The 26,087-nt window shown below is 45.8% G+C and overlaps 1 protein-coding gene across 6 annotated transcripts in view; it reads left to right on the top strand.

The window, feature by feature from the left end:
• The window catches only part of Ttc7b (tetratricopeptide repeat domain 7B), a 215,107-nt gene that overhangs the window by 24,896 nt on the left and 164,124 nt on the right, over positions 1 to 26,087 (top strand). For all 6 annotated transcript variants that reach the window (XM_021179207.2, XM_029484578.2, XM_029484576.2 and 3 more), the window contains exon 3: positions 1,983 to 2,151. In XM_021179207.2, the coding sequence (XP_021034866.1) occupies positions 1,983 to 2,151 (169 nt within the window). The remainder of the gene's footprint in view (positions 1 to 1,982; positions 2,152 to 26,087) is intronic.

Below are 26,087 nucleotides of genomic sequence, written 5' to 3'. Positions count from 1 at the left end.
TGTTCCTTGGGCTCTTCTTATAGCAGGGAAGCCAAGTGCTGTAGGTGGACTCAGCCAGCAAGGTCCTCCAGGCAATCTGCCCTCTGCCTTTGGTCAGCTTCCTTTTAAAAAAACTATGCATTTCTTGTGGCAAATAAATGGAGCATAAACTTGTTTCTCGTTTCACCATTTGCAGGTGTGTAGCTCAGTGGCAGTAAGTGCTACATCAGGAACCCTGTCATCTTCCCAAACAGGACCTCTCTCCCCACTAAACACAAGTCCCAGAGGTCTGGGAAGGTGCCAGAGGATTCTGTAGGAAGCCTTTCTGATGGTGGAGTGCTCTTGTGGTTGGGGGGGGGGGGGCTGTCTAAGGGTTTTAGTGCTGTGAACAGACACCATGACCAAGACAACTCTTAATAAGGACAGCATTTAACTGGGGCTGGCTTAAAGGTTCAGAGGTTCAGTCCATTATCAAGGTAAAAACATGGCAGCATCCAGGCAGGCATGGTGCAGGAGGAGCTGAGAGTTCTACATCTTCAGCTGAAAGCAAACTGGAAAAAAAACTGGCTTCCAGGCAGCTATGTCGAGGGTGTTAAAGCTCACGCCTACAGTGACACACTTCATTCTGCAAGGCTTCACCTACTGCAAAAAGGCCACACCTCCTAATAGTGCCACTTCCTGGGCCAAGCATATTCAAACCAACACAGGGGCTTAGCCTTTTCTCCCTTCACAAGTCTGCTTCCATCCATGTCTTCTGGATTTTTACCCAGATGCAGCTCCCTTGGGCCACTCCAGACTCTGCTGGCTGCCGTTGCCCCCCACTGCTCACCCTACCATCTTCTCCAGGCAGCCTGGTGCCTTTGCTCCCTTCTGAGATTGCCTGGAGGTCACCATGGCTGGCACAGCTGCTCTACTCAGATGTGCAGGAGTGTCTTATCTTCCAGTCCGCTACTGCTACAGGTTATGTGTTTCTAGGTACACATAAATTTGGCCTGGAAGAGGACAGTGGATGTTCCCTTATCTGGGTAGATGGGTGCTTCCTCTCTCTTGGCTGATAAGGTGTGTGGCGACAGGAAGAAGATGAGGTTGGTACATAGATGGGGTAGCCATCTTAGCCATCACAGCCCCCAGCGTCAAGGAAAGGATCCTGGTCCGTGACCTCAGCCTCCCAGGCACAATGGGCTTCATGGGAAAGGACCTTCCTGCCTTTGGAAATCTTGGCCTTGTGTGGTTTGGATTCTGTCTTGGGTGTAGCTCCACCGAGTTGGGGGTCCCACATCTCCCTCTTCTGAGCCAGTGTTCACATGTTTTACTTTATTCTGGAAGCCTTCCTTCCTCCTTGGTCCAGCCCAAGTCTGTAGGGAGCTGTATGGTTTTATTTTCTCATTGAGCCAGCCGCCCATTCAAAGTGTATAGTTAAAAGATGGTGTTTAATATATTCATGATGTCATGTTTAATATATTCATGCTGTCATGTTTAATATATTCATGCTGTCATGCAACCATCACCACCAGCACTTCTCAGATGTTTTTCACTACCTCAAAAAAAAAAAAAAGCCCATAATCCTTAGTAGTCCCCCCACCCCCACCCCCACCCCCACCCCACTCCTATTCCCTGATGCCAGCCTCGGTGCAATCTCACAGTGATGACCCTGCAAATTCAGCACTTCTGGACTTGGGTGACCAATGGAGTCACTACATCAAATGGCCTTTTGTGACTTCTTGTTCACTTGGTGTGTTTTTGTGTGTTTGTGTATGTAGTGGCATGTATTAGTAGTTCATTTTTTTCTTATTATGACAGTAATAACTTTATGGCTAGCTCATGTTTTGATTGGTGCTGGGGTTATTCAACCTTTGGGGCTATTGTGACTAATAGTGCTACGCGTATCCATGTGCAAGTTTTTCTGAGAGGCTCTGTGGAGTTGTCCTGCAGCCAATGGCAGGACTCCTGGGAACATTGCATGTAATATTGTAGGAATTTTTTTTCTGTCTTTTTCCTTCTAGTCAGAATTCCTACAAGAATCCAATCTGGTCATGGCCAAACTGACTTACGTGGAAGGAGATTATAAGGAAGCCCTGAACATCTATGCCCGGGTGGGCCTTGATGATTTGCCGCTGACAGCCGTGCCTCCCTACAGGTTGCGAATGATTGCTGAAGCCTATGCAACCAAAGGTGAGTGCCCTCCCCCTCCACCACCCCCACCCACCCACCACCACCCAGGGCCTGGTTAACCCTTGTGCCTAGAACATCTTGTTTCCTCAGAGCCTTGGTTCTATAATTTTTACATTTTGTTTAGGTTTCATTATGCTATACCATGTATGCAGTGAAGTTTTTGGTAATTAAGTTGCTGCACAACGAATATAGGAACTCACTTCATATGACCACCTGGCTGCCACCGGGCAGACCCTATTTTCATTTGTTAGTGTTATATTTGGGTTAATTAAGGCCAGTTGGTTAATCTGTAGCCATCTGTAACAGTCCTCTGAAGGGTCTCCATTCCAGGGACAAAGAAAGTGTAGCTCTCCCCTGCCATGAAGCAGCTTTCAGTCTGTGTGAGAGGATGTAGTTCCATGAGGAGAAGGGTGGAAGGCAGTGAGTGCAGTACTGTCTGTCTGTGCTGACACCAAGCTGTTGATCCCTCTTCTGCCATATCTATGTCATACATACGATTGTGAGGAGGAGGCCACATAATGTACAGAAAGCACTTGGTATGGAGTCTGGCACCTACTCGGTATTCAGTGAATGATGCTCTTACGGCAGCCCAGACAAGAAGCCCATGTGAACGGCTGAGGACACAGCGCCTTCTCAGAGGCTGGAGAAGGTTCTCTGGGCTGCCAGGTCCAGGAATGCTTCCAGATGGAGGGACACTCAAAACTGGACTTCCCAAGGCTGTGGCATTCATAAACGGGCAGCATGAAGCCTCTCTTCTGCTTCCACCCTCCCACCATCCTAGGTACACATTGCACCTGACCGTGGCTGGCCCGGGGGCAGGGAGCAGGCCACCTGCATACTGCTGAGATTCAGTTGCCAGTGGCCTAGCCTATCTGACTCAACCTATTCAGAATGTCCTGTCAGATGGGAAAAGATGCCACTGCTCTTGACAGTGCACTCTGTGTAATGGGCACAGTCCTTTGAAGCCAATCTGTGAATTAGTGTACAAAGTAATTTTAAATCTTATTTGGTGTTCACAGTACCCTATTAGGCTGACCATTGCTCTTTCTGTCTTACAGAGGAGGAAACCGGGGCCCAGAAGGCTAGATAACTCGCCTAGGGTCCTCAGCTAGGAAGAGCTTGAGCCAAGATTTGACCTCAGAGATGAGTGCAGAGCTATGTCTTCCCTCAAGTGGTGCAGGGAACTCAGGCTTGCCAGTTTTCAGCTGAGCCCTTCCTCTCTCTTTTCTTTCCTCTTCCTTCTCTCTCTCTCCCTTTCTCCTTCTCTCCTTCCCTCCCTTGCTCCCTCCCTCTCTCTTTCCCTTCCTCCTTCTCTACTTTCCTTCTTCCCTCCCTTCATTCCATCTTCCTTCCTTTCTTTTGTGACATTTTTATTTTTAAGATTATAATATAATTCCATCATTTCTCCCTTCTCTTTCCACCCTCTAAACTCTCTCATTTACCCCTCTTGCTCTCTTTCAAATTATGGCCTCTTTTTTCATTGGTTGTTGTTATATTAGATATTCATAGATAGATAGATAGATAGATAGATAGATAGATAGATAGATAGATAGATAGATAGATTCATAGATAGACAGCCAGATAGACATATAGATAGAGATATTCCTAATATAACCTGTTCAGTCTGTATAGTGTTACTTGTATGTCTATTTCAGGGCTAATCATCTGGTATTGGATAACCAGTTGGTGTGCTACTCCCTGGGGAACACTATTCTTCCATTCTCAGTATTTATTCCTTAGTTTCCTGTAGTTCTTTGTGTATGGTTGAGGCCTTGTGGTCTTTTCTCCATCTGCTTTGGCATGTCTGTCGGAGCCATCCTTGCTCAGCTTGTGTGTAGGCAGGCATGTCGGTGAGACTTGGTAAGTGAGGCTTCTGACATGACTAAGAGACACAGCCTCACAGCAAACTCCACCACCCTCCAGCTCTTAGCAAGGAGAATCTTTTGAAGAGAAGCTTTTCACCTTAGTTCCATGGCATCTGTCCTAGAACGAGAAAGCATTCTGTGCTAAGGAACGTTGCAGCACCCTTATCTGCTCTTCTCCCTGTTCTTGAGTTTGACATCTCTGGTGTGATTCATAGGGTCTTGGTTGATCCTGCTCCAAGGCTTATGGGCAAGGAAGGAATGCTTTCACTGGCTCTCGGTTTCCTCACTGTAGAGGACAATAGCAATGAGTTGGGAGTGGGATTCATAGAAAGCACTCAGCACAGCATCTGGCAGAGGAGCAAATGTTGCTTGCTTTTGTTCTGAAGTGTCCCTTGGACTTGACCCCAAGTGGATGCGCCTCTTCTGGTAACCTAAGGAGCATCCAGTTAGGAGCAAGGGAGAGGCTGGCTTTCTTGCAGGAACACACTGCTGCCTCTTGGTGGTACTTCCTGGATAGGTTGGAGGGCTACCTCTAAGGGACAGCTTATCTGATGATGAGCCCTGAAGAGCTGCTTAGAAAGGGGAAGTGGGTGCCCAGTGCTCAGGGCAGCGAGGGAAGCAGGGTTGCCTGGGCTCAGGACTTGGATGAGTATGCTCAGGCTTATTAGGTTTGCCCAGGACTGACGTGGGAAAGCCTGAATTAATGATTTCACCACAGAAGGCCTTTCATTTTGGGGTGTGCAGTCAATTCAAGAACTGTTTAAGAGGCAGGCATTCCCACACAACTCTTTATCAGGATTGGGCTGGAGACCCTTGCTGGGATGGATCCTCAGCTCTGAGATCCCCTACCAAGCAGGAGCCAGGCTGATCCTGTGGTGCTAGCTAGCTTTCTCCAGACTGCAGAGTTCACAGACCTCTCTGCTTCTTGGCAGTGAGTGAAGAGGATAGCAGTGAGGAGGTGACTACTAATTATGAGCGTGCTCACCCTTGCAGAGCGTCTCAGCGCTTTCCACCCGCCTCACTGTTTAAAACTAACCAGTCCTACGCCCTTCCCCTGAGCACCCACGCTGTGCATCAGGTGCCTGCTCATAAGGTGGCATATGAGAGAAGGAACTGGGACATCTGCCCTCCACAGTGGGCTGCAGAGAGGTCAGGAGAGCTCTCAGGCCAGGTTTTTCACAAGTTTGCCAGGTTCCCCAAAGCTTGGAAGCCATAGTCTTTAAACTGAAGACATTATAAAAAGGTATGTGCCTTACCCAGTCTCAACTTGAAAGCACAGTGTCTTCACACACCCACACACTTCAATTAAGTGTGATCAGCCTGTAGGCAGACCCGGAGTGTCTGTCAATGAAGAGAGAAGCTCTTGGATTGTTGTGTTTGAGGGGCCTTCCCCCCAGGACAGAGCCAGCCAAGTTCAAGTCACAACTGTTATGACTTGAACGTCAACATTTTGGAGATGATCTGCAGATGACTGGAGGTGGTCCACTCATGACTGGTATTCAACTTGGAGGTGGTCCACTCATGACTGGCATTCACCCTGGAGGTGGTCCACTCATGACTGACATTTACCCTGGAGATGATCCACTCATGACTGGCATTCATCCTGAAGGTGGTCCACTCATGACTGGTATTCACCTTGAAGGTGGTCCACTCATGACAGGTATTCACCCTGGAGATGGTCCACTCATGACTGGCATTCACCCTGGAGGTGGTCCACTCATGACTGGTATTTACCCTGGAGATGGTCCACTCGTGACTGGCATTTACCCTGGAGGTGGTCCACTCATGACTGGTATTCACCTTGAAGGTGGTCCACTCATGACAGGTATTCACCCTGGAGATGGTCCACTCATGACTGGCATTCACCCTGGAGGTGGTCCACTCATGACTGGCATTCCCTATCAGGCATTGTTCATTTTCCACCACACTTTCCTTAGTTCTGGGCACATGGATGCTCTCCAAAAATGCTCAAGACACATTGAATTGGGAATTTACAGAGTGGGCAGTTGTGACGTGAACATTACCATGCTCTAAAAAGATGACACATTGAGACCACCAAGGAAACATGTATCTTTAATTAGGATTTTCCTCTCACTCAATTCAAAAGAAAACAAAGCAATCAAAGTGCATTCACCCTTTCTCCTTAGGGCAAACTTTAACAGCTCCATATGTCAGGAAGAGATGACACCCCAACAGTGTGTCTTAGGGAGTGAATTTCCTTTCAAAGCTTACTTTTCCCTCCTGGAATACTATCCCCAGGCAGTTGCCCTGATTTTCTTAGGAATGGATGGGCTTCTTGATGCTCTCAAAGCCGGCAACTAATGCTGCATTGCACAGACTCCCTGGACTCGGGGTCACAGCTCCTGCCTTGGACATACACAGGACAGCAGTGTATGGACACACTGACCTCAGCTCAGGCTTGAAGACTCCTTTGAAGTTCTACCAAAACTTCTTTAGATGAAAGGATGCCAAACCCAAGTAAACCTCTGTGTTACGCAGAATAGACTTGGATCCTTTCTCTCTGATTCTCTGGTGGCCCACCCTCCTCCTGGGTCCTGTTAGTTTGGGATGAGTGAAGCATCTAGGTTCTATTTTTCTTGGGTTTGTTGCTTAAAGGTCTTCAGTAAGTCTCGCTGGCGCTGGCAGGATTGCACTCCCATCCTTGATCCAGTTACCTATGATACGTACATTGCAACCACAATGAGCACAGCCTGTAAAGAAGAGGGGTAGCTCACTTGGGAATCGGGGGAAGGGCAAATGCCCTTGATAGACATCCACAGTAGGGACTCTTCTGAGCAAGAGTCCTCAAATAGATTCAGAGCCGTCTATTCCCTTTCTTCATTGAGGCAGCCCTGATAGGCAAAACAGGAAGGGGCCAGGTGGCTGCTCTGTGACAGGGTCACTATGGTCTTCAGACAGACCTGTCTAGTAAGTAAACACTGAAGAAACAGGGTTCCCAGGCAAGAGCAGTCTGGAAGAATGGAGGAGGTGTTGTGCGTGTGCAGAGGGTTCTCGAGGAAAGCTACATCTGTCTGACCTCAGGGTTTGGACAGAGATCCAGTGTCAGTCTGTTCGCAGAAACTTTGCAACAGTCACAGCTCCCTTGGATTGGCCTTTATAAAGAACTTTGGAGCAGTGAGGAGGGTGACAGACCTGTGGGAATACACTTGTGTAGGAACTCTCTGGTATTATAGGGTTGTCACTTCCTGCAAAGAAGCTGAGGGGTCTGGCCAATACAGACCTGAGACTCTAGACGAGGCTCATGGAGTCCAGAATCTGTGTGACCCTGTAGTGTGCATAAGACCCTGATGGCAGACATTCAACTGTTTAGTTCTGATTCTGTTCTGTGACTTGTAAGACATTTAATCTGACTCTCATGGTTTTTCCCCTATGAAAGTATGGAGAACATCAAAAGAGACAACGAGAAGATGCTTTGAAACATAGAAATGCAGGTTAAGCAAAGGGTCTTTATGTAGTGTGCCCAAGGTCAGGGACAGAACAGCAGGTGACTCCGATGGCTGCCCCCTCACTCTCTGCATCTTTATATCACAGAGCATGTAGGCTTTGCTCTCTTGCATGCTTCCCTGCTGGGTTAAAGGTCTAACAGGGGCCAGGAGTCCTGCCAGCTCTCCCTGGGGTTGATTTCTTGACCCTTGCCCACAGTGTAAATAAAGAGTGTGTGTATCATCTATCCAGTGTGAAGACACATCGAGAAGCATAGCATCGGCAATCTACTGTGTGTCCTCCCAGATCCCCCGTACACTTGCCATTCCTGAGTTTGGGTTTTTCTATAAGAATGAAATTGTATTACATACTCTTGCCCATGACTTGTATATTTCCACCTTGTGAGAGTTCTTGAACACCTTTCCTAACAATAAATGATTTCTGCAGTTTTGAGGAGCTACCCAAGTTTCTTTCCTTGTGTGGGCAAGGTGTCACTTAGTCTTCTACTTTGGACTTGTCTCATGTTTTAGCGTCTCACCATTATCCCTAAGTCAGGTGCACCCTCATAGCCTGGCCTTTGTGTTGGTTCCTCATGGTTCCCATCACAAAGTTCCCAGAAATAGAGAGTCTGTGTCAAAGGAGAAGGATTTCTAGATTGTTGTGTAGAATAGCAAGATTTGTGTTCAGATTTGAATATGAAGTGTCCTCCTGGGCTCGTGCATGTGTTGAAGGCTTGGGCCCCAGCTGGTGGAGCTCTGTTGGGAGATAATGGGAAGTGGGCTAACTTGGGGAATGCTCTCTAATGATCCACCTTGTCTCCGCCCCTGCAGCTCAGCCACTGTACCCTCTCCACCACAGTGTCATAGCTCAGAACCGGCCACATAATGGAGCCAGGTGATCCTGAGCGAACCTCTGTGTCTGTGACTGCAAGAAACCTTCCACCCTTTAAGTTGGTTTCTCAGGCGTGTGCCCCAGCAACGAAAGCTGACCAGCAAGGCCTGTGTGCCTGTGTGTGTTGTGTGTGCCTGTGTGTGCTGTGTGTGCCTGTGTGTGCTGTGTGTGCCTGTGTGTGCTGTGTGTGCCTGTGTGTGCTATGTGTGCCTGTGTGTGCTGTGTGTGCCTGTGTGTGCTGTGTGTGCCTGTGTGTGCTGTGTGTGCCTGTGTGTGCTGTGTGTGCTGTGTGTACCTGTCTTCCTTCAGTGTGAGTGCCTAGCCTCCTCCATGTGGCCAGCATCGTGTAACAGACAAATCATGCCTGTGCCACATTGCCTAAGTTGAAAGACCTACTTCTGTTCTATCATCTTTTCAGAATACTCTGTGTATAGCTTAGAAAACAGTTTGTGTGTGTCTGTGAGTGTGCATATGTGTGTTTACGTGTGTGCACGTGGAGGTTATAGGACAACTCAGAAGTCGATCCTCTCCTGACATCAGTGGAGTCTGGGGTTGAACACAGGTTGTCAGGACTGTGTGCAAGCACCTTTACCCACTGGGACGTATCTTGATGGCCCAATTGTTTGTTTGTTCCTAACAAATTTATTGATACATAATTCACATGTTTCACCATAAAAATCTAACCATTAAAGTATGTATTGCAGCAGTTTTTAGTATATTTGGAGTTGTGTAACCATCAGCAGTTGATTTTAGGAAATGTTTCACCTGTCAGAAGACGCTTATACTCATTAGCTAGCAATTGCCTCCCAGGGTCCAGCCCACTCAACACTCCGTTAACTGCTATGCATTCTTTCTCTATAGATTTCTCTATTCCAGAAATCTTACATAAATTATGGTTATAATAAGTTTTTGAGTCTGACTTCTTTCACTTAGCATGCTTTCAAGGCTCTTAGATGTTCGAGTGTGAATATCATTTTTTAATGGCTGAAATGATGCTGCTGTACGTAGCTGTGCACAGATGTGGGGTGAGCATGTATTTCCATATGCCTGTGTAACTACTAGAAAGTACATGCTAGTGTTACGGGTTATGGGGTGACTCTGCGCTTACCCTTCCTTTTGAGGAACCAAAAACTCTTTTCCAAAGGTGCAGAGTCCTGTTTCCTTCAGATCCTTGTCAACATTTGTTAGTATCTGTCATTTAAACATTTTTAATCTAGTTTTAAATTATGGGCAGATGTATGTGTCTGAGTGTGAATTGTACATGTGAGGGAGTGCAGTCCCCACAGAAGCCACAAGAGGGCGTCAGATCCTCGGGAACTGGAGTTCTGGGAGGCTGTGGGCCAACTGATGAGTGTTCTGGAATCAGACATGGTCCTCTGTAAGAGCACCATGCACTCTTGACCACTGAGCCACCCCTCCGTCTCCTTCTGACATGACTGTTATGTGAAACTATCCATATCCACTCTAATTTTCGTCTGTGTCTCCCCAGTGGAGGATGACACTGAGCAGTTGTCACACTTTTGCCGTTTATTGTGTCTCTTCAAAGAGAGACCTATTGAGGTCATTTGCTCCTTTTTTTCTACTGAGCTGCAGTAGTTTTTGTTTGTTTACATTTTAGCTATAGATCATTTTGCCAACGTGTGGCCTGTAAATATTTCATCTCAGTCTGTGCTATCTTTAACTTTCTTTCCTTTAAAAAAAGATGTAATTATGCTTTAATTATAGCCTTTCACCTCTCCTAACTTCTCCCGGATCCTCACCCCTACCCACACAACTTCATATCCTTTCTTTCACTTAAAAACCAGACCAAGCCATGGATTCCATTTTGTGTTAGCCAGCTACCCCTGAGCGTGAGGCCTGCCCTTAGGCACGGCTAATGCACCCACTTCCACCTCACTGAAGGAAACTGATGTTGCCTGCACCCGGCAGCTACCAGTTGCAAATAGGAGTGAGATTTTTGTGTTCTCTCCCTCTCCTCCATGGTGGATTCTGTCTAGTTTCACCATGTGCAGGTCTTGTGTGTGCCACACCCCTGTGCATCAGACCTGACCTTGTGTCTGGATGACACTGTCCCGGCAGCTTCTGCTCAGATCCCTGAGCCTTGAGACGATGAGTTTGATGGATTTCCCCTGTAGGGCTAAATGGTCCAAAGGCTCTCACCTTCTGCACGTCCTCCAGTTGTGGGTCTCCATGTTAACTCCCACACACGGCAAGAAGCTCCTCTGACTGATGAGGGCTGGGTGGTTCTCTGCTCTGTGGGCGTAACAACAGGCTATTAGGAACCATTTCATTACTGTGCTTCTATAGCAGGGGAACAGTAATGGTTTTGTTTTTCCTCCAGCAATGCCCCTTGAAATACAAAAGCTGAAGTTTTTTTTCTTGGTTTCCTATCTGGAAACCATTGCCTAATCAACCCAGACAAGACTTATTCCTTTAGTGTATTGTATAAAAGCTTTGTGATGTTAACTGGTAGACTTAGGTCTCACAACTCCATTATGAGTTAATTTTTATTTGTTTTTATGAAGGCAAGGTACAAATTTATTCCTTTGTGGAGTTCCTGTTATTCTAGAACCATTTGTTAAGGAGACAATTCTTTTTCCACTAAATTGTCGTACTATCCTTATTGTTGAATATAAATGGGATTGCTCATCTCTGGACTCCCTTGGCCACTGAATCTATCCTTTGTACTGCAAGGTCATTATCCCTGTGTTCTTGTAGTGCGCTTTGAACTTGCAAAGTCATCAGATGGGCTTTTCCTTCTCAAGATTGTCTCAGCTCTTTAGAGTCCTTGTATTTCCATGTAAATTTTAGGTGAGATTGTAAATTAGGGCAGGGAAATTTTGATCGGGGCACTGTTGAATCTGTAGGTGATTTGGGTGGTATTGTCATCTTCTGATCCATGGACATGAATGCCTTCTTTCATTTAAAAATATTGTCTAGGTTTTTTTTTTAAATGATTTATTTATTTTATATATGTGAGTACACTGTCACTGTCTTCAGACACACCAGAAGAGGGCGTCAGATCCCATTACAAATGGTTGTGAGCCACCATGTGGTTGCTGGGAATTGAACTCAGGACCTCTGGAAGAGCAGTCAGTGCTCTCAACCACTAAGCCATCTTTCCAGCCCTTGTCTAGGTTTTTTTTTTTTTTTTTTTTTGGATACGTATGTCCATTTAAACGTTTTATTCTAAGTATTCAGTTCTTTTAAGTGTTACTCTGAGTAGGCTTGTTTCCTGGTCTCATATGAGATTGTTAAGCGCCATTGGCATGCAGCTGGTTTCCTTGTGTTGCTTCATTTTCCACAACCCAAATGGACTCCGTTAGCCTGGAAGGGTTTTTAAAGGTATGTTTTTAGCGTTTTCCATATAATATTATAACATCTGCAAATGCAGATGGTTTTATTTCTTCCTTTGTGTCTTTGCGATGCACATCTGCACAGCTGGTGCTTCCTTATGTCCTCATTAATGGTGGCGAATGGAAGTGAGAGGAGCACGCATCCTTGTGGTCGGGGAATGTTATGATCAAGTTTGGGTTATTGAGTTTTCTTTTATAACCTCTACCAACTCCAAAAAGTATTCTTCTGTTTCTAGTTTGTTGGATTTCTAAAAATCACTCATGTGTGCTAGAGAACACAGGGTACTTGTTCCCCTCCGATGTGAAGGTCCTGTAATTGGTGTGCCTCATCCTTTTAGTATGTTGGTTTGCGTATGTTAGCTCAGTCTTGTGTTCCTGGGATCCATCCCATTTGGTCATGGTGTCTAATCATTTCCTGTGTAGCTGGGTTTGGGGTGTTAATCTTGTTGAGGCTTTCTATAGCTGTGTGCATACAGGACACCTGTGGTTTCCATGGGAAGGCTTGACATTGTCATGAAGACTGATGTCAGAAGATGAATTTGAGAAGTGTTCTCTCCACTTTGGTTTTTTGGCACTACTTAGACATCCACGTGCACCTGGGGGTTTCTTTGGGTTTTTGATTGCTAACTCAGTCTCTTGTTACTCTGTTACCTTAGGCTTTAACAGCCTCTCCTGCTCTTCACAGCTCTGTGTATGGTGTCTGCTGCCATATTGGTGTCTGTTGTGGTGGTTTTTTTTCCTTTGGTTTGACTTCCTTTTGGAGACAGTTTCTCTCTGTTGCCCAAACTTGCCTTGAGTGCTCAGTCCTCCTGCCTCTGCCTCCTGAGTAGGAGGAGTTAAAGCTATGCATCATCTGGCTGTATGGCACCAGATATCCAGCTAGGGCATCTTTACAATGGACCTCTGAGCTAGTCTATAGGGACAGACAATCTTGGCTGTTTTTAGCTGGTTCCAGTTTCAGGATTGATAGCTTTGCAGATCCTCAGCATTTCATCCTTCAGTGATAATTTGAACAGTGTTTTGCCCATGTTTTAAAGCAGACTCAGTGTGCATCATAGTCAAAGCAGACAGCCCTTACTGTGCATGCAGTTGATTGACAGCCCTTACTAGGCATGCAGTTGATTGATTGACAGCCCTTACTGTGCATGCAGTTGATTGACAGTGTCAGTCTAGTGGACAAATTCTGCATCTTCTCTTGCCAGGAACCTGCCACCTATTGGCAAGGTTTAAGGATGAAGCTAGGCTTGAATGAATGGATAAGTAAGAATGATCTTTCTGCACAGGGCAAAGAGAAGCTAGGAAGGAATTAAACAAGACTGGATAGGAAGGGATTAAAGACTGCAGGGAAGGAGGCTTGTGGGAGGCTGTGAGCGACCCCCTGGGCTCCTCCTTCCTCTGTGTCCTGCCTCTCAGAGGCTCTCTTCTGCAGGCTGCACTTTCTCAGGGCCAATCAGCTGCCTTGCGCCTGGCTTTGGCCACCAGAAGGCACTGCTGGAAGACATCCGGTAGGATGAGAGAAAAGTCACAGTATGTCCAGCTCCTGACAAATGAAGTGTCCCTCTCTGTTTAACTCCCACATAACCACCCCAGCTTCTGGGCCCTTTCAACTCCACCTCCTCTCTCTGGCCTTTCCAGCTTTTGGGATGGCAGCAGCTTCCTGCTGGTGCTAGATTCCGGGGTGGGTGGGTAGCCATGTTGCTTTTCTTCTTAATCTTTCATCTCTTATGCAGACAGTTCCAAACATCACATCCCTTTCATTTCAAAAACTAGCATGCTTCCTCTGTTCTCATTGGTCCCGCCTGATACCAGTGGTACAGCCAAGGCCTAGATTCCAAGTAGAGGGCTGCACCAAGGCCAGGGCAGACATGTCAGAACCGGGAGGTGTTTGAAAGGGGAGTGGCAGGCAGTGGGGACACGCTGTGTGTAAGGGGCTAGCGAGGCAAGTGTGTGTGGGACGAGTGAAGGTAGTTCCAGCCCACTAGACAGGAACGCCTGACGCAGCTGAGCTCAGCCACGTGAGGAGGCTTCCCTGGACCTTAAGGAACCTATGGGGCTGGAGCTGAAGTGAGGAGTTCTGATCACCTGGGAGTCTGCTCAGCCTAAAAGGATCTCTAGGGTCCTGGCTTATTGGTCAGAATTAAAGGCTTCTTGGTATATAAGGTGGGGTGACTGGAGCTCGCTGTGGAGAGCCACAGTGCAGGAGGAGAGCAAGGACTGATTTGATGCTCCCAGGGGTGACAGGGTTATCTGGAAGTAGGGTGCTCAGTGGAGCTCTGGTCTCAGGAGAGAGGGGTCCGAGGAACATGGGACTTCCCCTCTGTGTGTTTCCTTTTGCGGCAGGTGATGTTCACGTATGATGAAGGCAGGAGCTAGACAGAGACCTGAGTGTCAGCTCAAGTCAAGCTCAAATTAAAAATCCACAGTAGAGTACAAGTGTCCCTGTGCTCAGAGCTTGGGTTCTCAGTGAGTTTTCTGCTGAATGTAGGCACACTTATTTTTTTCCTTCCAGAGTTGTGGCTGGCGGCTCCCAGATGGCCAGGCTGGCCCCATATCCTGCTGTGTCCTACCCCCGCCCACCTGCCCCACCTCCTCCAGGCCCACTCCCTAACTGGCTCTGTCTTCTTCCAGCTCATTGCTGTTCTCTTGTCCCTTAGCTCTGATCTCAGGAGAGAGGGGTCTGAGTGACATGGGACTTTCACCCTCAGTGACACTGTTGTTGCATGCAGACGCACCCTCCTCCCACTGGTCCCACACAGTCTAGGTTGGCACTCTGCTTTGGTTTAATCGTTTCCCTTCTGCCACTTGCCTTTCCATAACTGCATCATTAATTAATTAATTCATGGGATTAGCGATTACACGGGCACATGGTCTAGGCTGGGCAGTGAAGCTGTGCCATGTCCACGCTGCTTGCCTTGCTTCCGTGTACAGAACAGGGGTGGAGCTGCCTCACAGGCTACCCTACCCGCATGAGACCGTTTGTTAGCTTTGCCCTGGCATGCCGGGTACACAACTGGTCATAAACTCTTCTCGGATAGACACTGGTTGTTAAATCAGAAGTGAGGGATTTTCAGTGTGTCTGAAATCCTGCCTATTTAGATGAATATAGATGTGGTCCAGGGCATGCTTTGAAGCACATAATCTTGTCTGTAGTTCCTTTCCTACTGACCCTCACCTCCAGGTCTATGGACTGCCTCCCATCTGTCTGGCTAAAGAGCCTTCGTAATGCAGTTAGCTCTTACACTGTGGCAGTCGGGTTCCTCCTAGAATCTCCTAGGGGCCTGGACTTGCACCAAGTCTCATTTGGGCTATCACCTGGCCTGGCTCTTGTGTTTTGACTAATTGGATTCCAGGTGCAAGCCTTGCTTGGTCACAACCCCTCCTAGTCTGCTGTGGCTGCCAAACCATGTCTAGTGCTCATTTTCTTCCCCCAGATATTCATGATGCGTTGGAAATGAAGAAGAAAACACACACACCCATATTTGGAAAGCTCAGAGCTCTCTTGGGGGCGGGAGCAGAGCACAGACTGTTCTGTGGAAAGCGAGGTGTTGCAGTGTGGCATAGGGTGTAGCTGTCCACAGTGGGCTGGGGAGAGCGCAGAGCAGGAGGAGCAGGAAGCCCCACTTTGGCTGGATGTCCCTGCCCTGTGCCTTGCCCAGTGCCCATGAGAGGTGGCAGCTTCTGTGCAGAGAGGCCTCAGGGTATGTAGGGACTACTGAATGCTGGGTTCTGGGATGTAGTACTAAATTATTGGTGATGATTGCAGCTTGCAAGGTGCCCTAAACATGTCCTAACCACTTGGCCCTTATTCCCCTTGATCCTTGCTACCCTAGAGACAAGCATGGCTACCCCATTTAAGAGAGCTGGTGGGCAGATCCATCACTCCACCTCTTCACGGTTGTGTCACCGTGAGACTGCACACCCTTAGTGACAGAGGTTGATCCTGGTTGTGTTGAGGTCCTTTGAACAGCAGCTCTTAGAACCAGTGTAGACTCTGCAGGAGGTTGTGGACAGACAGCCTTTACTAAACAGTGCAGCCAGCCCTCAGACTTTTTTGTTTAAGCATATCTGGGACACTTTGGAGTTCTGGACAGGTTTTAAAAATCTAGAACCCAGAATTATATAGCAAGATGATAAACCAAAAGCTGTGGCTTAGGGCCACATCTGTCAGGATCACGACTTTTTGCAGGGGTCAGAGGTCGTTCTGCAGTAGGTGGGCAACTGCCACCAGGGGTCGCAGGAGCCTCGTCAAGACTCAGACAGGAACCACTGTAGCGCATGCGCAATTGCTCCTTTCCAGGTGCATCGCATACCTTACTTAAATATATATACCTCAGTACAGGGGAACACCAGGGCCAAGAAATGGGACTGGGGGGGGGGGAGGGTATGGGGGACTTTTGGGATAGCATTTGAAATGTAAATGAAGAAAATACCTAATTAAAAAGAAAAGAAAAGAAAAAAAAAGAGTTTTAAACATGTCCAATAGTTTATAAGACAATAATAGTTTTTGACTCTGGACTTTAAAGACATGCCTAGTTCTTAAAATTGTGATCAATAACATATTTTCAGACCCAGCAAAAAAGCTGATAAGTACCAATCAACTTGAAAAAAAATTATCTGCTTGCCATTTGTGTCTTAATACCTTATAGTTCCTACCCTGCCCCAAGGCAGGCTGACTTAGTGTTCGGAGACTGAGGTCATTGGGTTATTAAACGGGAGTTCAGAGATGCATGGAGAAAATTGAGCTGCCTGGGTTTCTCTGTTAAACTGGAACTATAGTGAGGAGGGTCCAGGAATGCCCCGTACTCTCTAGGAGGAAGCTCCCCAGCCTGTAGTTGTTCAGCTGGGTCACACTCAGGCTTATCAGCCTGTCATGAATGCCTGGGACAGCTTTAGCAGAGACTGAGTTTACACAGGGACCTTTGAAAAGGGAAAGAAAACATGAGAGCGTTAGCGGGGATCGTGCCCTGTATCCTCCTGGGTGAAGGTCCGTGGTAGTAAGGATGCCCATGTGAAAGCGCCGGGGTTTCTTGATGGGTTCTTTGAAGCAACAGAATCTTGTCTTAAGCTTTAGCAATTGCGTGTTTACAAATGAACATGACCTTTTAGGTGAGCTGTAGAACAAGACAGTTCTCTGATCTTTTGGGGTTTGTGTCCCAAGAAGCTACTGAAGTAGAAAGCTCAGGAATCAGTGGCTGATACCCTGTGAGACCCCAGACACAGCCTCAACTCCCCTGTGCTTATGTTTCCCTGTGTCTAGAAAGAGTGCAGGAGACCAGAAAAGCCTCATTGTGTTTCTTTGAGAAGCTGCTTTCTGCATTTGAAGCTCCGAGATCCCTTTGGATGGTGAGGGGGCAAGTGGTTTTCTAGAGAAGTCCATGTGTGGTAGGGATGGATGTCAGAAGTAGGTCACTGCCGAGCTCCTGTGTGCCGATTCTGCTATGGTGGCACAGAACTTGTGTGTGGGTTGGGTGGGGGTAGGGGTATGCTGTCTGGCCTTGATGACGTGGAGAGCTGCTAGCAAACTGTACATCTCCTTTGAGCTTCCCACCCTTTCTACTCTAGAGGCTGTGATTGTGCTGTGGCAGGAGGCTGCATGCCGTATGGAGTGGGCCTCGCAGCTCAGGTTGCTGGCCAGGGCTGCCTGTTTATATTTAGATGCTGTTAAGAAGAGCACAAGTCCTTTTACTGCTGTTGACCCACATTCATATTTTATGTTGTCTGTGTTGGTAGACTTCTCTTTCATTGGTTTTCCTTTTGGAGGCAGTAGGAATTCAAAGAGTCCATAGACGGCTTTAAGACAGTTTTAAGTGAAGGTCTGCAGAGGTGTCTATTCTGAATTATCTTTTAAAACTTTAAAATTTACATATGTTTGTTTATTTAGTATCTTTGTGTATGCACGTAGAGTGTGGAGGTCAGAGGGCAGTTTACAGGAGTCTGTTCCCTCCTCCCACCGCAGAGACTCCCGGGATCAAGCTCAGGTTTCCAGGCTTTGGCCGTCTTACCTGCCCCTGTCCCGAGTTCTTCAGAGACACTGTGTCTGTCACATTTGCTGCTGACTGGTTTGTTTGTTTGTTTGTTTGTTTGTTTGTTTAACATTACTTGAAGACTAGCTCCTTCCTTTTTTCCAAGTGGCTGTTCTGAGAAGTCCATCCCAGCTAGGGCACCACATCTAGTTGCTGCTCCCTGTGGTCTCATGCAGTGAGGCAAGGACAGTTGCTTGTGTCCCCTGGTCACTGTCACCCTTGCTGTAGATCGATGGGCAGAGGTTCCATTTTATACTTCAGAGTGACCTAGTGTGATACATCTTCTCTTCTCGGGGAGCAAATGAGGCAAGGCCACAGTGACAAGACATCACACTTGGGATCAGGGTCTGAGGTGGTTCGCTAATGGGGATTAACTCTGAGGGGCTGGCATGGGAATGATGGTTGCTTTCTGCTTGAGACTTTCCTGTATTTTTAGATATCCCCTTAAGAAAAAGGAATTGAATTGTCATTGGTACTAGGAAGATGCTAGTGAAGGTGGTGACTATTTGTTCAGTGTTTCTGAATGCCAGGCCCTGTCACTGTCACCAGCACATGTCACTCTGCACGTTTTCGTGACAAGGAGAAAGGCTCCAGGGTGTTCGACAGCATGCTCCTGACTCACAGGCACTCGTGCTAAGAAGCCAGGGTTCATAGCCAGATGTCTACTCAGAGCCCACCCCCGCCCCTTTTACTTCAGTATTTCTCCTAGAAGATTATAGTTAGGTAGGTGTGATTTTTTTCTTCAAACAGAGCTTTAAAATGTTACAACAGAAAAGAGTTGCCCAACATGATTCACTAGTTCCTGCCTTGCAGTGTAGCCAAGCAAACTCAAGCATAGGTTCTTACGAGAGGCAGGGCAGGAAGGCTTGTACAGACTCCCCAGCTATGCAAGAAGTGGGAAACCTCCAAAATTCAGCAATCTATTAATGGATTTAAAACAATGGAGCATTTCTTCCTAGTGGAATATTATTTGCCAATCAAAAGAAATAAGGTTTTAAAAATAAATAGTAGTACCCTTACAATATTGTACCAAGTGCAGCTTGTGAATGGTTAATCTTATGTCTGTGTACTTCTTCAATTTAAAAAGCAAGAAAGTTTGAATACTTGCTAACTAACTGTTAACCTTGGAAACGTTTTATTTAATCGAGCCAGGACCAGAAGATCACATCTCATACGACTCTGTTTTATGGACTGCCTAGAAACAGCCAGTCCATCAAGGCAGAAAGTGCACGAGTGGTCTCCAGGGTCTGAGGGAAGGGGCTGCAGAGGGAGCTTCTTTCTGGAGTGATGGGAAGGTTCTGGAGTTAGCTGGCCATGTTCTACTGAGTTATACACTGTAATAATTTAGTAGTGTTTGGGCAGTATCTCAGTAAAGCTGTTGTTTAAAAATAGATAAAATCAGAGAAGATTCATATAATTCTCCCAGTTGGAGTCTCTCCAGCTACTGTTACCTAAAGGCAATAATGATAAAGTAATAAGCATGAGGCTTGTTCATTTATGTATTTGCTTTTTTTTTTTTTTTTTTTTTTTCTCTTGAGACAGGGTTTTTCTGTGTAGCCTTGGCTGTCCTGGAACTCACTTTGTAGACCAGGCTGGCCTCGAACTCAGAAATCCGCCTGCCTCTGCCTCCTAAGTGCTGGGATTAAAGGCATGCGCCACCACTGCCCGGCCCACGTATTTGCTTTTAAGAACTTAGCATGTGCCAGGCACTGTCTTCATCACATCGGTTAGCATTGCTTTGCTTTGCTTTGCTTTCCTTTCCTTTCCTTTCTGTCTGTCTGTCTGTCTGTCTGTCTTTCTTTTTTTCAGGACAAGGTTTCTATGTATAGCCCTGGCTGTCCTGGATCTCACTCTGTACACCAGGCTGGACTTGAACCCATGGCAATCTCTCTGCCTCTGGCTCTCATTTAGCATTCAGCCATGTGCAATGAGCAAAGGAACCTAGCTTCACAGCCCACATTCTTGGCTATTATTGCTGTAGGCTAATGCATAGTGACATTACAGGGTGTAATGTAGTGCCAGAAAACTACAGTTGTGGAATCAGACTGGCTGGCTGGATCCCAGCTCTGCCCCTTTTGCATCATCTTAGGTGAGTAACTTAACAGCTCCAGGCCTAAGTCTTCTGTCATGAAGTTCCCAGATAATTGGCACATAGCTTTCAACACCTGTTATTATTGCTATATGTTAAATACCTGTTGATATATGGTTATTAAATGGAGTCTTTAAAAGCATAAATTCAAATTGCAAGCTCTCATTTCATGAGTATCTCAGGTTGAATTAGCATCTCATTTGCTTGCAGAATTACAGAGTGAGAGGAAGTAGTCACTGAAAGTGTTTACTCTAGCAGGTAAATGTCAATCCAGGATTGACTGCACTTCTGAGGGTGTGTGTGTCTGTGTGTGCCTGTGTGTGTACACATGTATTTAACTCCTAAGAAGGATATGCTGAGCCTAGAAGGAAAACAATTCACGGTGGTCCCCCAAAGGGGGCAGCCATGGCTTTCATCGAGGAGCCACTTAAAGTCACGGAAGTTGTAGGTTTCCAGAGCCTTCGCAGGAGGCCCCGAGCAGCTTCACCTCCTTCATCCCCAACACTGGGTGTTTCCCTTGGCAGCTTCTCCCTCCAAGGCTGCCCACCTCTTCCTCTAGAGGTTGTGTACACCTGATGTCTGTGGGATCCTGAGAGAATAAACCAGAACACAAGTTTAACAACCCCAGGCTGCCTCACTATCGCTTTGTATTGTGAGTCTTGGGCCCTTCCTGAGGCTCCTTTCAGTTTTGGAACTTGAGATCCCCAAACATTGTCTTACTGCCTTTGAAGCCTACACTGTGGTGTTGGGTTCTCAGAGATGTGAGATTGTATTGAAGTTTGGTGTATCCAGTTATCGACTCCCCCACAGTCCTGTTCCAGCAAGGCCTCAGGATGTGCCTGTCCTGTGTCTGACTTCCGGAGCTGTGGTTAAGATAAATGCGAAACAATGGCAGTGTTGTAGTTCATAGGACCTCTTGTAGCACTGACAGCTTTATCACTTCATATAACTGTGAGCTGTTCATCATAACCCTGACAGCTTTGTCACATCTATAACTGTAAAAAGTTGTTACTCGGTTCATTTCCATGTGACTTTTAAGAATCAAAATGTCACCCGGCAGTGGTGGTGCTCGCCTTTAATCCCAGCACTTGGGAGGCAGACTCAGGTGAATTTCTGAGTTCGAGGCCAGCCTGGTTTACAGAGTGAGTTCCAGGACAGCTGGGACTACACAGAGAAACCCTGTCTCAAAAAAACCAAAAAACATAAAACAAAAACAAAAAGGATCAAAATATCTGTTTGGCTGTTCCTCTCTGTAATACAAGTTAGTGTCTCAATAGTTCATAAACTAGGACTAGGAGGCCTGGTGGTCCTGGGATTGCCCAAGGTGGGGCAGCTCTTGATGTGAGAGAAAAATCAGCTCGGACTTTGATTCATGAGATCCCATTTGAAACATTTTTATTGCCTCTCTGGAGTTGGACACTGAATTCACTGCTGTTAGCAGCTCAGTAAAAGATATTGTCAGAGGGCTATGTAGTTACAGGGATCAGGGCCAAAGCATGGTGGCTTTATCATTTATTAGCTATGAAGTCCTAAATCCAATCATGTCTACAAGATCTTTGAGCACCTTCCTTGAAGGTTGGCTGTGGGGATCAGAAACTGCACATCAAACCCCAGGCAGAGTGCTAGGTGCTGAGAAGGCCTATCTAAGTGAACCTTGAGTAGTGTGCTTCGGTCTTATACTCAGAGAAGCCTAGGGCTCTCAGATGTAGCCAGGCATGGAAGATTTCTGTAGTCCTACCTGAATAGAACAGTACAGAGGCTGGACATGTTATAGAGGGCTCCCAGCCTGCTTCCTAGCTGTCCAGCATCCTGTCCCACATGGCCCCTAGTGGTACTCAGCTTCCAAACTGTACCCTGGACAGTCTGGGAATGGTGTGACCCCGAGCACGGCTTCTACTCCAACACCTAGGCTGTCTTGCAGTGTCCACTTCTGAGTCCTGCACAGCATGTGGGCTAGTCACTTAACTTCTGAGACTTTCTTTCTTCATATATGTTTATAATACAAATAGTACCTACTGGGTGTCGGTAAATGAATGGCCAGTGTGTGTGTGTGTGTGTGTGTGTGTGTGTGTGTGTGTGTAAGAGCTACAAGAACAAGGGGTGTACAATCCAAATGATTTTATCATCACTAGTTCAAAGGAAATGTGTTAGCCTTCATAGAAGGACCTGCAAGATACTAATCTCTCTGTGGAAACTTTATCTGGCAGCAGGGAGGTAGACCGTAGGCTGGGTGTGCGGATATTATGCATTTTTGAAACAGCAATGTGGTCAGCCATATTTATTACCTTAAACCTTGCCTTGTCAAATAACATTTTGGTATGGCTTCCTGAGGTTTGAGTGTGTCTCCAGAAAGGTTTTGTGCTATTTCCAGGGTTGTAGGTAATGTTGATAGAACCTCAAGCAGTGGGAGCCAGAGGAAAATGGTTAGATCCTCGGAAGGTGCTGCTGTAGATCTTAGGGGACCTTGGTTTCTATAACAGTGGGCTGTTACATAGAATGCACTTGGTCCTTCTTGCTTCTTGTCCCACTGTGACACTTTTCTTCTTGCACATGCTCCCATCATGATTCTGCCCACCTTGTTGGGATGTACTTAAAAGTACTTCTCATCAGAGCTAGGGAGATACTATCACTGTTACTGAACCTCTGACTAAATAGACAACTTTTCTGTCTCTGACACTGTAGCAATAGAGAATGTATGCACTAAGTTTTTACCCTTTAGTATATAGAGGGAGATATTACTGAGGTGTTAACATTGTAGAAGCTATTTAGCAAGTCTGGTTTTTATTATCATTTTTTTTATTGTGTATTCTCTAGGAGAGAAAAAACAAAGCCATTAAAACACTACTGAGACAGACTTCTAAACCAACAAGGCCCCATCTCGGATTTTAATGGAAGCCAATTTGGCCTTGACTGCAGGACTTTGCCTCTCAGACAGTGTTGATGTGATCCCAGGCTTGAGAATTTATCTACCAATCCAGAGGCCCAGCTTTTGACAGAGAAATAAATATTCTGGATCTGAGTTGTGCAAAGATGGACTTGGTATGCTAAGTCAGGATTCTGCCTATGCTCTGATACATGTCCCCTGGCATGTAAAATGTTGGGGTGGAGAGAAACAACAGTTAGTCTAACTCAGTGAAGCGCCTTCTGCCCAAGACTCATTACTGTGAACTCACTCCTCACTCGTAGCCTACCCTTAAATGTTACCGGTTTGCTATTTGGAACCTGAGTGGGTCCAAAGCTCTGTACCTGGTTTGTGGGGAGGGTAGCTTGTAGAGCCAGTTTAAACATCCTTACTAGCCACACGCGAACGTGGACTGAAGACCCAGAGCTGGCTTTGGCCTTTTAGAACCTAGTAAAACACAAGGGTAATCAAGTTATGATCACCTGAACAGACTTGATATTTCTTTTATTCAGGGGTCTTGGCATGACTGTGAATACCTCAGTCATAACCAGAGCATTAGTGGTCAGAGTCCGGCCTGCAGGAATGCAGTGTCAACCAATGGAGCCATTTTGCTATTATTGTTATTATTGTTGTTGTTGACTGTTGGACATTCTCTGGAGGATTAGTTTTCCTTCTTCTAATGCTGTTTGGTTGCTTCTTATCTGAGAAGAGAGCGGACTATGAAACAGTCTTTTTTTCTCCTGGTGGTTTAAATATTGTTCTAGTGAATGTTGAAAGAAGCACTTGCTTTTGAGTGGCTCTGGAGCTGTGGTGATATATGAGGAGTGTGGTTTTTAAACACGTGTTGTCTTAAAAAATGTTAAAATGTCATTGCAGAATTCAAGAGGCTACTTGATGATTTGGACTATTAATAAATACTAAAATCTAGAATTTGTGAAACATTAAATTAAGTGTTAGAACCATATTCTTTGTGTTTAAAAAGCTCAACAGAGACATGAAAGATAAAAATAGACTCATAAAATTCTTCCAGATGAAAATGATAAAATTTGAGATTAAAAAGTACAATGGGTGTGATTTAATTCAAAGTAAATATTACAAAAGAGAGTATTAGTTAATTTGAAGACAAAGCAATAGAAACTATCTAAACTTAGAGAAGGAATTTTTTTTTTCAAGTGGAAAGAAGATACAGTATAGTCTTGTCCTACTTAGCTTTAACTATCAATTTAACACAGCCCACAGTCACCTAAGAAGGGACAGACAGCCTTTGGGGATTCTTCTGTCTCTGGTCTCCTCCACTCCATAGGAGTGCTGGGATTACAGGCAAGTGCTATCATATTTGTCTTTGTTTCTGTCCTGGGCATCTGAGCTTGGGATGGTGGCAAGTACTTTACTAAATCATCCCTGCAGCCAACACAAACATTTTTAAAAGAAATAATGGCTAAACACTTTTTAGTTTTTGCAAAACTCTAAACACTCATTTCTAGGATTTTTGGTGAAACTCAAGTACTTTATAATACAAACTGTTCACAGCCAGTGCTAAAGTCATAAGAGAGCCAGAAAAAGAGACCCACATAAGTGAACAAGCAGAAGGGTGGGAAACAGGGTTTCTTGTCAGGAAACACGCAAATGAGATTTCAGTGGAGCAACATCTCCAGAGGAAAAAGCAAACCGCCAACCTGAACTCCCTTCCTGGTGAAATCTCCAACAGTGGAGATAAGTGCAGCATAACCCAGGCATAGTGCACCGTAAGGTAAGAAACCAGGAGGTGCAGGGCCACCACCACATACAGTAAAGAGATTACTGTGGGCAGAAGAAAAAGACCCTTGAACGAAGCACGGACCAACACAGATGAATGCTTAGCGCAGAGAGCTCGACTGTATTGTTGAAAATAGAAGAACACATTTCTTTAAAATAAAACTGACTACTTAATAAAAATAGTAAGTACCCAAAATAGGGTTTGCACCCTGCATGAAAATAAAATGTATCCAGTAAACAAATACGAGCTATAGAGGGGCAGGTGAGAGCATGCACTTGTAATAGTTGTTTTCAGGATGTGAAGTTATTTGAAGCAGATCATAACAGGTTAAAACCAAAAGCAACAAATAGCATTTTTGCTAGTACATTAGCAAGTAAGACAAATAAACACTAGCCAAACAGAAGGCAGAAAAGAGGAAGAACACAACACAGGCATGTGTGACAAATACTGTTTCAATAAATGTCATTGTGGGGATTTGTTTGTTAGTTTTTTGTTGTTCTTCTTCTTCTTAAAGATACAGTTTCACTGTGTAGCCCAGGCTGGCTTCAAATGCATGATCCTCAGCCCCCAGAGTACTGGGGTCATAGGTATGTGTCACCATGTCTGCATAAATATAAATGTTCCACGTACTCAACCCAAAAGATCACCAGAATGGAAAATAAGGAACGTTTGAATGTTGACTACAGGAAGATTTTTATTTGTTTGTTTGTTTGTTTGTTTGTTTTTCTTTATATGACCACGTTGTAGCCGTCTTAGCACACCAGAAGAGGACATCAGATCCCACTATAGATGGTTGTAAGCCACCATGTGGTTGCTGGGAATTGAACTCAGGACTTGTGGAAGAGACTGCTGAGCCATCTCTCCAGCCCCCTCCAGGAAGTATTTTAAATCTACTGTTAGAATAGATTGCGAGGGAAAAGGATGAGAAAGCTACTGTGGACCCACTCACTGTAAGATAATTGGAGGAGCTGGATTAAAATCTGCATAGGTGGCATTGAAGCAAGGAAGTCAGTCCAGTAAGTGTAGTAACAACTCTGAAGTTTATGTACCCAGTTGCAAAGCTTTGAAACACACGAAGTGAAAGTTGTTGAAAGTTTACAGAGAAGCAGGTAGCTATATAGTTTTGCTGTGACTCAGTAACCCCGTCTCAATCCAGTCTAAAGCAGGAAGACAGATCGGTAAGTTATAGAGAGAAGCCGGGAGACAGTGTGCTGACTCAGATGGCATCCTACCTAACAACAGAACACATATTCTCTTCTAGCACAAGACTGACCAAGAGCAAGTGTATTCTAGGTCAGAAACAAGTTGTGACAAAGTTAGAAGAGCTCAACTGTGTCTCTAATGCAGGTCAGTGCTCCCCCAAGATGGTCAGCAGGACATCCGCAGGAAAAAGAAACGCCCACACCCAGAGAAGTGACTCCTGCTTACTGTTCATTACATAGACAGACACGGCCTAAAATCTTAGTAAAGGTGAAAGGCATGGAAGGAAGAGCTGAGGAAAGAGCAGGCTTGAACTTGGATTTGTCCTCTCTCACCAGAGTCCTGCAGGCAGGAAGCCTTCAGTTCTCCCAGCCGTGAGTGTGGTGTGTTCACGAGGCATTAGTGTGAGC

This window comes from Mus caroli, unplaced genomic scaffold, assembly GCF_978045245.1.
Source record: "Mus caroli unplaced genomic scaffold, Mus_caroli_1 scaffold_14, whole genome shotgun sequence".
In the NCBI taxonomy this organism is placed as follows: Eukaryota; Metazoa; Chordata; class Mammalia; order Rodentia; family Muridae; genus Mus; species Mus caroli.
The sequence above is the reverse complement of the archived record's forward strand: the minus strand, read 5'-3'. Positions and strand labels throughout refer to the sequence as shown.